General features: G+C 33.3%; 4 protein-coding genes across 4 annotated transcripts in view; 1 reads left to right on the plus strand and 3 right to left on the minus strand.

Annotated features, from left to right (window-relative positions):
- Positions 1-7,497, minus strand: part of dpr7 (defective proboscis extension response 7) — a 164,174-nt gene extending 156,677 nt beyond the window's left edge. Inside the window, exon 1 of the mRNA XM_069053428.1 lies at positions 7,219-7,497. The gene's annotated coding sequence lies outside the window, so the exon portion shown is untranslated. The remainder of the gene's footprint in view (positions 1-7,218) is intronic.
- Positions 7,498-7,559: 62 nt separating this feature from the next.
- Positions 7,560-9,736, plus strand: LOC138134858 (ubiquitin-like protein 7). The gene is made up of 3 exons (XM_069053422.1): positions 7,560-7,736; positions 7,813-8,018; positions 8,070-9,736. Exons 1-3 carry the CDS (start codon positions 7,592-7,594, stop codon positions 8,763-8,765), a joined length of 1,047 nt encoding a protein of 348 aa, XP_068909523.1. The 5' UTR covers positions 7,560-7,591; the 3' UTR covers positions 8,766-9,736.
- On the minus strand, positions 8,955-9,764 carry RpS15 (ribosomal protein S15). The gene is made up of 3 exons (XM_069053430.1): positions 9,604-9,764; positions 9,413-9,498; positions 8,955-9,357 (listed from the first exon to the last, which is right to left on the minus strand). Exons 1-3 carry the CDS (start codon positions 9,613-9,615, stop codon positions 9,009-9,011), a joined length of 447 nt encoding a protein of 148 aa, XP_068909531.1. The 5' UTR covers positions 9,616-9,764; the 3' UTR covers positions 8,955-9,008.
- A 71-nt stretch (positions 9,765-9,835) lies between these two features.
- Sirt6 (sirtuin 6) lies at positions 9,836-11,407 on the minus strand. The gene is made up of 5 exons (XM_069053423.1): positions 11,276-11,407; positions 10,997-11,215; positions 10,406-10,947; positions 10,228-10,351; positions 9,836-10,176 (listed from the first exon to the last, which is right to left on the minus strand). Exons 2-5 carry the CDS (start codon positions 11,060-11,062, stop codon positions 9,871-9,873), a joined length of 1,038 nt encoding a protein of 345 aa, XP_068909524.1. The 5' UTR covers positions 11,063-11,215; positions 11,276-11,407; the 3' UTR covers positions 9,836-9,870.
- Between the last annotated feature and the right edge of the window lie 11 nt (positions 11,408-11,418).

An 11,418-nucleotide genomic window follows, 5' to 3' on the forward strand; every position in this document is an offset into this window, starting at 1 on the left:
TTATTACGGACGCTCCCGTAAAGTTCATTTTGTCAATAAATTGTAACAAAACTACGTTAAATCTCTTTGACATCTTCGTGTTGCCTTGCGAGATTCTCGTAATTCGTTTTAAATAACGAGCCGACTTGCTGAAATACGATTTTTCATACAAAATTTTGTAAAAATGTTATCGATAATGGCCGTTATTAAATTACTCCTCTCAAACAAGTTTGATTGGCGTGCGCCTGTTCCGGGGTTTGTTCAATAATTCAATGAGTTCGACAAAATTTGTTTTTTCGTCATTTCCGCTAATTTGCTTTGAAACGCGTTAACACAACGACATATTTTAATCACGATGGGAAGGATTACAGTTCGAAAATAAACATTTTTTAGAGATATTTATCTGTACCGCGTCACGAAGTAGATATTCTTAATTTAGTCATCGCGCGGGGATAATTTTAAAGGGAATTTTAGATAGGAGGGAAATCTTCCGCCATTGAAAGTTAATCTCGTTTTTTGCGTCTTTCTTAATAAGACTACATTTTAGAATTTCCGCTCTTACGATGACAGGCCAAAGATAAACGAATTAAGTTAGAGAAAAGTTATGCGAATATGGTAAAAGGTACGCTTTCTACTGAAAAACTATATTATCTTTATGTTGTAAATCAAAATAATGGCCGCGATGAATTTGTATGCATCACGGGATAAAGATAATGTTATGGTTTATAAGTTTGATAAACAACGTGGAAAAAACAACTTCTTTATTGCTCTTCTCAAATTGCAATTAACTTTATTCGGAACCTTTGACGTTACTCCATTTTTTACATTGGAAAAATATAAATAAATTTGAAACGTCATTAATGCTAATAATAAAATTAAGTCAACTACAACCTCTATGGAGTGAGAATTAAATTAATTGGTAATGTTTTTATTTACATTTTATTTTAGTAATCAAATAAACTGTACATGAGGTAGCTGTTGACAAAATTCTATTTAGCAACTGATTTAATATATAGTATATTGAAGAACGAGTTTTATAAGGGTTGATTTGGCGCACGAGTCCCGGGTGTAGAAATCGACCCGTAGGGAAGTTTTCTATGGGACGAGTGTGCCAATGCCCTTAAAAAACGAGTTCTTTATGTTTAAATAAAGAAATTAAATTTTTAAATTCTAGGGAATTTTGTATTAATTGGTAATTCAAGGTAACGGTTGTTAAAAAGTAGAGTTTGAACATTAATATTGGAAGTTTTTTGGTGTAAATGACAATAATACACTGAAATATTGATAAAAATTTTCTTAGAAATCTATTAAACCACGAGTGCTTTAATAGATAGCCATAAACCACTCCAAATTGAATACAATAATAGACCTATTAGAGACGCAAATTCTAAAAAAGTTATTACACACTCAAAACATTTATTTTCATGCTGATTTTAGTCAACAATAACTAAATGGGTTTTGTTCGATTGCTTTGTATTGTATTGCAAAACGTTCACCTATCGGCAATAAAACCAAACATTCAATTCATAAATTAATAATTTTCATTATTAATGTTATCGATAAAGCTCCAAAATATTTGATGCACTCAAATATAACCAATTAGAAACATTTTCTAAGTTTCCAAGGGAGTCCACAATTGCTAGAATTTTACGTAATAAATCTTGTTTAAAAAAAAAGGTGCTTCTTTATAAAAATAAAATTTATTCAATATATTTCTCTTCGATGGAACCGATTATCTAAACAAAACTTCCCTTGTTTTAGACTTAGTTCAAAAACAACATTATTAAAACTTTCAATGGCTTGATTAGAACTTAAACTTGTCTTTTAATCTGATAAACTAAGAGACACCCCATTGTACTAAATCAGGAATGTAAGATGGTTATTTCAAAAGACTTACTCTTGTTTATTGTGGAGCATGAGGTAAAAAGCTGTAGGATATGAAATTTTTCGAATAACAACTACTGTTTTTTTTTAAGAACAGCAGAAATTGGTCTTTCTTCGAGTAAGTTGCTGCTAAATAAAAGAGTTCCTTCAGAAAGTGATTTATTACTAAAAATTTATTACAAAAAAAAAGAAATTTTTTTGCATATTGATTATGAAAGTTGACTTTTTTTAACGAAAAATCGTAATGAAAGTAGTACAGGGTTATTATAAATTATTGTAGTCCAAGTAGGCGTAAAAACTAAATGTAAAATTTATAGTTGCCGCTCCATATAAAAAACATCAAAATGGTGTGAATAAGTGAGTACACACCGTTCATACGCAGGAGTTAAATTGGGTGCAAAACAACTCAATATTTTTCGATTCAATCGTTAATTTAAAAAAAATAAATAAAATTCTCATCACCGCACTTTTCACCTAAAACATGACAGTGACAGAGACAAGCGGCAAAATTTTCATAACATGGGCATGGTCTGCTTCATTTATAATAACCCTGTACTTTTTAAAATCATTTTATTCAATTAATTACATATTATGTATTTCTATTACTTATTATTAATAATATTTATAATGATTTGGCAATTCGGTTGTCCAGATGTACTTGGAACTGCTTGATATATAGTTTTCTGTGCTTCAACTTCCTCTGCAGGTTCTTCAGCTACCAGCAAATTTCTCAATTTACAACAATATGTAAAAAAAATGTCGTGTACTATACTTTATGAAAGTCTCTTTTTTTTACTCATTTGCTTAACTGCAAATTGATGAAAATAAGTATGACTTTCATAACTGGTTGTACAATGTACTATTACGATCATAATAAATCGTAACTTGAAAATACATTTTCCCATTTTTTATTTGCAAGATTTTAGTTTACAGTTTCGGTGCAATCTACATATTAGGGACATGAGACTTACGATTTTATTTCAGTCGTTCATATAACAAAAGAAATATCAGCATAACTCTGTAAAATATTTCGTGGCGCATCCACCATTTCTACTATTTCAAATATTTATCTTTCTTTAATTAATGTTATGAATAAAGCAGCAATTTTTGATTCACTTCACTAGAGCGAAATGTACATATAAATTATGGTACAATTTCTCTCCGCTGAACGTGCAGCTTGAATACTTTTCAAAATCACTGCGTAGGTGGAAGCATCATGCGATCCAGATGATGAATGAGTTTTTTAATACCGACGATGCCCTTACATGTTTCGCCGTAGTAAATCCAATAAAAAGTCACCAAAAAGTTGCCAGTGGATGGCGTTCGTTTGAAGAAACTCGCGTGCACTTCCATTTAGTTACAATAAAAAGTTTTTAGCCATTGAGCCAGGCTTCGCTGAGTAGTTGCTGCGAGAAAATGACAAAGTGTTCTTATTCTCGGCGACATTATCAGGCCCAACTTGCTCATAAAAATGACCTGGCACCCCTAAACGTCATGTGTAACGCCCATATTCATATGTCATACCGTCGGCAGTCTCCGAATAAGGAGTTGATGACATATTGTAGAACATCCAACTTACTCCATGACTTTCATATTTCAAATTAAGTGAACGTTTTATTAGACTTTCAGGTCGAGTGGTTTTTTCGCTTTTCATTTTCTGCCTCGTGAATAACTTATGGCCTATAACTAGATGCAGACTAAACAAATGTGCTCACACGTTAATCCTATTATTCAGGTGCGTCTCAAGTTTAAATTGTACGAAATCGAGTTCTGACTTTGCATATGAATCTTCTCAAAGAAATAACTTCGCAAACTCAAATATTCGCCGACGCCTCTTCAACACGATGTAATTTACACAAACTTCAAAGCTCCGTCAAAACAAAACGTCTAATTAAAACGGAAACAAAATGAATTTGATCGTAACAAATGGAAAATCGATAACAAAATGTGAAATGTTATGTTTATCTATTCCATTTTTATTACCATTAACTTGAAAGCCAGAAGCCAAGAGAATGGGTATGTGTAGGTATGTATGTGCTTTATGTTACATTTGGGAATTGTGAAATAACTCACCTCGCATTGTGTAATGTAACATTATACATACTCTTACACCCAAGCAATGAAAATTTTACTGGCTCTGTGGACATCTTTTATGACGAATGGTAATAGATATCCACATCGTTCTGACGCAACTCGAAACCATTACAAAAAAAATCATTTTTATATAACAAGTTTAATCAAAATTATCTTATTAATCTCTCGTGTATCCGGTATTTTTCCAAGGAGCACGTACATATTGCAGATAATTAAGTAATAAAAAAATATATGTCGCAAGGGTATTCCTTGGAGCTCGAGCCGTAACAGCCACATTATGGTTTTAATAAACATTTGTAATCCTCTCGAAAGTAATTAGGTCAACAATAAAGATCAAGAATTTTAATATTAAATTTGTATTTATTATTAGTTCTATCTCGAGCCCTAATCTCTATCTTTACAGAATTAAAAAAAAGTTGGTAGAAATCGTCAAAAATCATTAAAAAAACAATATTATAAATTCTACCTTTAGAGATAACCTGAAATATTTCGTGTCTCCTCTGTAATTAATCCATAATTAAGTGGGTTGATATAAAAGTATAAATAATTCATACAAATAAAATTATGGAACATTTTTTAGAAGTACAAGATATGGTTCTCGCAAAAAGTAAATAATAAAACGGAGGTCATTAAAGGTCCTGATATTTGCGAAATGTTAAAATGAATAAATGTTTCAATATTAATGTTTTTCTTTACAAAGCAAATAATGTGTTAAAAAGTACAGTGTTTGATGGGCAGAAAAGAACAAATAAATAAAATTAATTAAGTTGTGACTCTTTCAAACACAGTAAACAACACTCAACCCGTTTTCTCTTTGATTACTTACAATTTAAATACACACAACAATGGCGATCCTTAAAAAATGCAATCAATTCCTTTCGAGCGGAATGAGCGGAAACAATGCTTTATTTTCGTGTTGCAACGCAAAGTGCACATTGCACAAGCTTTCACAATGGCAAAGTGAAAATTCATTTACAGCTCACTTAGGGACTTAGGCAGCCTATATTTTTTTTATTGGAGGAAGCAATAAAAGAAACGAGCTACTTTTGATGGGTACTAAACCTTTTCCTCGACGAAATATTGATTCGCTTGTAGATAAAATATTTCGCATAAAGTCGAGTTTAACATGTAAATTTTCAAAATTCATGGTCCATCATACATAATTAACGCTGACGTAAAACTGCACTGACATCACTCGTTCGGGCAATATTTATCCCATGAAAAATTTCATATTTGATTTGAGTTCAAAACCGCAACGGTTTAATCAGTTTATAGAAAAATAAAGAGCCACTTCGGTGACGGAATGTCCATTACGGTACACCGATTTGAAAGAAATCAAGTTAAAACGAAAACTAACAAAATCGATTTACCTAAAGTTAGTCAAGTTCGGGATTTTTCAAAATATCAGATTTCATAATAAAATCTGATGTCTTTAAATATTCAAGACATTTTTCAAAGTTTTTATTGAGTTGGGAAGAAAATAAATTCCGTACCTCCCACTCAAAGATGATTGAAGTGATGTTACGTCGATCATGTCAAAATCACTCACGATATCAACAACGGATTTAGCTAAAGGGGCTAAATTTTACGAAAATATCGTCTCATTAAAAATAAATTTCCCAGTAGAATTCTCAAGGTGTGCTAGTTAAGTATTTAATTTCAGAGCAAATTAAAGTTTGCAGTGTGTCCACTCGACAACGTATTTAGTGTTTGCGTTTCAAAGTAGCGTTGAAATGGTATAACATTTGTTCCAGAGGGATGTCCGCATGTTCTCACTAATGTACATTAAAGAATAACGCTACAGAAATAAGATTATGTCCTGCTTTGCATACAGTTCACGAGGGTCCTTAGCCGACTGAAAAAAGAATATAAAAAACCTTCCCTTAAGATGATGTGCATATTTTAACTCGTGATACGTGTGCCTTTTGTAAATACCTACTGTTGCATCAAGTGAATTGTAGACAAAGAAGTCTCTAAAAAATGATTTATAAGGGGAACTCTCAAGAAGAAAAACGTAAATATGAACCCACATACGGAAAGATAAATAATGCCAATTCACATTTCTGGGAGATAATATTAAACATGTAGTTCCCCGAAAGTCTTTTTCTCTTTGCAAAAATTTATAGGGTCGCCAGTACAGTTGATTCATTCCGTAAATTTAATTATCCGCTCGGAAACATCGGTTCGAATATCAGATGACTTGGATGATTGAATAACGCATTTTTATCTCAAGATGTTCAGTTCGGTTATTATCAAAAATTCGATGTCGAGCAACTTGAAATGAGAAATTTCAATACTACATCGTAAAATTTTATTCGAAAGATAACTTGAAAAAATAAATGCTCTGGGTTTAAACATACTTGATGCGATATACGTACAGACATCAGAGGAGAATTTTGATCGAAATAATGTCCACTCGATGCCCTTTAAAGGGTCGTCAACCAACGTCACTCCTTTCATCTGAAATTATAGCGTAGGTCTGCTATCAAGATCATAATCAGAGGATTAATGGTGCCGAGTATACTCCTTCAAGTTTCATTTAACCCTTTCATACCTAACGCAGTCATAAAATCGTTTATGATCTGTTCAAAGGGCCATTTCGTACCGAAATTAGTCGTTCAGTAAATAAAAATTGAAATAATAATACCTGAAGAATACAACGTACGTAGTGGTGAAATAATTTTGAATAAATTGTGCATTTATCGTAGTCTTGGGGTGACAAGTAAAGTTATGGGGGAATTATTCTGAAAAAAGGGTAACATATGGGTTTTTCAAAGGTCGCATTATTAGCATAACACTGAATAAAATTGTAAAAATAAAAACATGATTTTGCTCTTAACTGAGAGACAATAAGCTTTAAGATCCCTTCTCCTAAGGAAGTCTAATAAAGGCTGAACTCTAAATTGGGTCTGACTGAGAAAATCCAACCAACACCCAAACATACCCTAATAAGGGGATATATTAGAGTAGGCGAAACCGTTACGAAAAATAATGAACAAGGGACGTAACAAATACTCACCTGCACCAGTTTTTCAATTTATCTTGAACAATAACACTTCACCTACACTTTTCAAACTATTTTTAACACGAAAGTGCGAACATAAAACGTTTTTCAATTAAAAAAGGTGCAATAATCACCTTTAAAAAATAAACACCATTTTGCAACATATTAAAGACGATTTGATATGAGAAATTGAGTTCAAGGAATACAAAAATAATACAAAGACTATTGTCGCTGTTATGAATCCTTTGGCAACTTACCTAACTGCTGGGCTTGGACAGTTTTACGACCGAAGTTGCAATACTTTCACACAAAAACACAAAACAATAATTCTAATCAGCCATTTCTAGAAGGAATTTTCAAACTTGTTGCAAAATCTAGTCGTCAATGTTTATCAGTCCTACCAACATTAGAATTATTTAATTTGTTAATTAAAATAATGCAAGGAAGAGTTTTGAGTGTTAAGATGTGATTAATATTAGGCAAAGTTGTTCCCCTTGTTCCTCAGTTTTTAAATTTTTATGAACTAATAATTCATCTGTCTTCCTCAATTTAGGCAACCCATTAAACGTCATGTTGACCAACAGTGTACAATCAAAATAACTAAAAGTTAAAGTCTCAAAATTAAAAGTAATGGCGGGTGCGAGTGTTGTGTTAGGGATTTGGGACTCTTTCCAATACGAGAGCTACAAAGTCGAAAATGTAGACTTGGACAGCAAAGTAGAGAGCTTAAAAAATGAAGCTGTCAAAAAACTGAACACTCCGAGAGTGGCAATTGGTGAGTAATGACACATCAAAAAAAAAGTTAGGTTACGTGTCTTTTCTTTGTTCTAATTGATTTGTTTGTCAATTAGATTTAGTTTATTGCGGCCTCGTGTTGGAAGATGATCATTCTTTATCGTCATACGGGGTCAAATCGGGCGTAACCATACACGTAGTGAAAAAAAATCTCCCGCAAAATGCCCCCAGAGGCAGAGCGCTCTCTGAGACTGAAGTGCAGCAACTTGTAGTAGCGTTTCGAGCTTTCACTCTGTCGTCAGGTTACCGAGCGGCTTTACAAGTAATTATGCAATAATTGTTTGATTAAATTGACTAGAATAGTGTTTTGTAGAGATTGTCACGTCCTGAGGTGCTTGAAACAATAATCGCCGCGACCCCAGGACTTGCAGAAGACCCCGCCGCTATTGCAATCATTCAAGACCCAGAATTGATAGTCCACATGGCAGATCCAGATACTGTTCGCAGAGTTGCTGAGAAACATCCATCTTTGATTGAAGCTGCCAATTATATTGCTGCTCATATCCATGAGGAACAAGCCAATGCTGACTCATCTCAGGCTGGTACAAGCACAGGATACTCTTACTCACTTGAAGCACTCTCAGATGATGAGGAAATGGACACTTCAATAAGAGAATCTCATCCATTAAGCAGGAACACTTCTTATAATGCTATTACTGCAGCACAATTGGCTGCAGCTATAGCCAATGCTACTAACACCACTTTTAACACTAATAGTGCAGGAATGCCCTCAACACCTACTTCTTCTGGCAACGTTATCACAAATGAAATGTTTAGTAATGCAATTCAGCAAGCTTTAGGGTCTTCCACATTTGGTGGAGGTGCTGCTACTCCAAACAGAAGTGAAGGTGAGAGTTTAGAAACCATCACAAGGAGATTGCAACCACAATTGCAACAGATGCATGAAATTGGATTGAGAAATGATTCTGTTAATATCAGAGCCTTGCAAGCAACTTCTGGTGATGTGGAAGCAGCAATTGACTTAGTTTTCAATGGCGCAATTGATTAAAATGAATTGTTTTGACATTCAAAAGAAGCCTTTTTTTCTTTAATGTGATGTATTTTATAAATATGTAATTTTATTTAAGTTAAATTTTTTCAGTACATAACTGCCTGTGGAAAATGTACAATTGATTTCTGTTAATAGATCTTCATAAATTATTTAAAATAAAGGCTAAATTAAAAAAAAAACAACTGGTTTTTCTCTCAAATAAGTTTATTGTTGAACTTACATTAATATAACAGAAGATATTTACTTGAGAGGAATGAACCTAGAACTGTGGGTAGCACCAATACCAGGTCTACCATGTTTTACAGGTTTATATGTCAAAGAGAACTCTCCAAGGTAATGTCCAATCATTTCAGGTTTAATTTCAACCTGAGTAAAAGCTTTCCCATTGTAGACACCAACAATTGATCCCACCATTTCAGGCACAATGATCATATTACGCAAGTGAGTCTTAACTATCTCAGGTTTTTCTAGTGGTGGAGCTTCTTTTTTAGCTTTGCGCAATTTTTTTACTAGAGCCATGGGCTTACGCTTCAAGCCTCGACTGAAACGCCTTCTGGCGCGGCAATGCATCAATTCCATAAGCTGCTCACTATAAACAAAAACATTTAGATCAATACCTGCAACTTTTAAGGTTAGGAATTTACTTGGGCAAATCTAGCAGTTGATCCAAGTCAACGCCTCTGTAGGTGAACTTTTTGAAAGTCCTCTTCTTCTTAACTTGTTCGTCAGCCTAAAACAATACACAAAAATGACAAATACTGGAACATGCCACTCAAAACATAAACAGTGTTAAATGAGATCAAAGAGCTAAAAATTAACAAAAATTACTACTTACTTTATCAGCCATGCTTGATTAAAGTAGAACTATACAACTTTTAACTACAAAAATGTTAAGATGAGACTTATTTTTAATGATATTCGTCTTCAGCAACAAATACCGACTACCGCCATGAACAATGACGTGAAAAGATCGGGACTTTCGTTTTTGCGCTAAGATTGCCTGCGCCACCAAATGATACCAACCACAAAAATCAAAGGAACGAGGGAAATTCAAATCGGCGCCTCGATTTTATTTTGTAGAAAGTTTATTTGTAAAAAAATCTCATGTTAAATCAATAATTTCAATAACATCGTCTTTTGTATCTTCTTTTTTCGTGATTTTCGTCTCTCCATCTTTTTTTATTTCCAACTTCCTCTTCTTAAAGTTCTTGCAGTATAAGTCATATAACGCTTTAATTTCTTTGATGTCATTATTAGAAATGTTCCAGTCGGCACTACCATAACGTAAGTTCGTCCTAGTAGGATCAATTGCATCAGTATAACCAGAAATTTCCAGTCCAAGTCTTTTAACAACTTTTTCTAATACAGCATCAACATAAGTGTTTATAATTAAATCAGCCTTTTTGTCCTGAAACAGCATTTTAAAAATGCATTCCAATGAATGATTTCTTTCTTTTACATGTTTAGTAGGTTGCAAGTTGACAATGACAACTTTTCCCCCATATTTCTTGCATCTGAGTGGTAAGTTACCACTAGGAACAATCTGTAGAGTAGTTCCCAAACAAATATTAAGATCTGCAACACTACAAAAAAATTGTTGAACTAAATTTAACAAAAAATAATTAATAAAAATTCACCTTGAGTGATAATCTGACATTTCTAGATCTTTCTCAGGTAAACTGTGTTCCCAATCTAGAATTGTGTCACACAGTTTTCCTCTGCAAGGTCTCCCTCTAAGGATTCTTTTACAATTCACTTCAAGACATTTTTTTCCAACTGTTGAGGTAGGTGAACTCCTGACAAATTGACTGTCACAAAAATTGCACTGTTCAATAAACATGTTTCCATGTAACTCTGCTATGAATTTCCTGTTAATTCCACTTCTTAAATGCAAACCATCAATGTTTTGGCTAATTATATAATGAATGTAGTTCTGATCAAGAAGTTTTTTGATAGCCATGTGTGTTTTTGTTGGTATTGCATCTCTAAAGGAGATATCAACATTAGGTTTTTTGCCTTGCTTTTCTAAAGTCCAGACACCATTAGGGCCCCTAAAATCTGGGATTCCAGCTGATGTACTGATCCCTGCTCCAGTGTGAAGCACTACATGTCTTGCATTTTTAATCCAGTCAGTTAGTTTCTCACATTTCTCTTGCACAGTAGCATCATCATCAAAACGCTACAATTCATTCAATTTTACAACACTTTTAAGAATTGTCAAATTTTACCTCTGGAGCCCCCAAAACGCCTTTGTTTTCATAAGGAGACAATCCATCAGCATAATTGCATGACATGGCTAATTAATTAACAATGAACTGTCTTCTCATAATTTTCTTAATTTAAATTGAAATCGAAGCGTGCATCTTTGCACTTCAGCCATTAATTCTATTAATAAAAAAATGGGAACCATTTACAACTGGAGGTGTGTTAAAAAAGAACACCAGTCTCTAAAAACGTCTTATCGTGTGCAAGGTTCCTTTATATTAATTAATTCGTATTAAGCTTACCTAGTACATTGTCTCAAATAATTGTTTAAACAATGAAAACCACTAACCCAACTTTTTTTAAAAAAGAACTTGTTTTCATACTTTTTGCACAAGTTTGGTCAATTTTAGATCCCACTTGGTGATTTTTTATTTTCCCCTAGAAG

The sequence above is a fragment of the Tenebrio molitor genome, chromosome 7 (genome assembly GCF_963966145.1).
Source record: "Tenebrio molitor chromosome 7, icTenMoli1.1, whole genome shotgun sequence".
NCBI classification, from domain to species: Eukaryota; Metazoa; Arthropoda; class Insecta; order Coleoptera; family Tenebrionidae; genus Tenebrio; species Tenebrio molitor.

What these genes read in the sequence shown, in the direction of transcription:
- LOC138134858 (XM_069053422.1), top strand. Translation starts at nt 7,592, where the DNA reads ATGGCGGGTGCGAGTGTTGTGTTAGGGATTTGGGACTCTTTCCAATAC. An exon ending in CACTCCGAGAGTGGCAATTG is followed by an intron (nt 7,737 to 7,812) that starts GTGAGTAATGAC and finishes TTTGTCAATTAG; the next exon opens with ATTTAGTTTATTGCGGCCTC. An exon ending in GTTACCGAGCGGCTTTACAA is followed by an intron (nt 8,019 to 8,069) that starts GTAATTATGCAA and finishes AGTGTTTTGTAG; the next exon opens with AGATTGTCACGTCCTGAGGT.
- RpS15 (XM_069053430.1), bottom strand. An exon ending in CAACTGCTAGATTTGCCCAA is followed by an intron (nt 9,358 to 9,412) that starts GTAAATTCCTAA and finishes TTTTGTTTATAG; the next exon opens with TGAGCAGCTTATGGAATTGA.
- Sirt6 (XM_069053423.1), bottom strand. Translation starts at nt 11,062, where the DNA reads ATGTCATGCAATTATGCTGATGGATTGTCTCCTTATGAAAACAAAGGC. An exon ending in GCGTTTTGGGGGCTCCAGAG is followed by an intron (nt 10,948 to 10,996) that starts GTAAAATTTGAC and finishes AATGAATTGTAG; the next exon opens with CGTTTTGATGATGATGCTAC. An exon ending in ACTTGCAACCTACTAAACAT is followed by an intron (nt 10,177 to 10,227) that starts GTAAAAGAAAGA and finishes ATGCTGTTTCAG; the next exon opens with GACAAAAAGGCTGATTTAAT.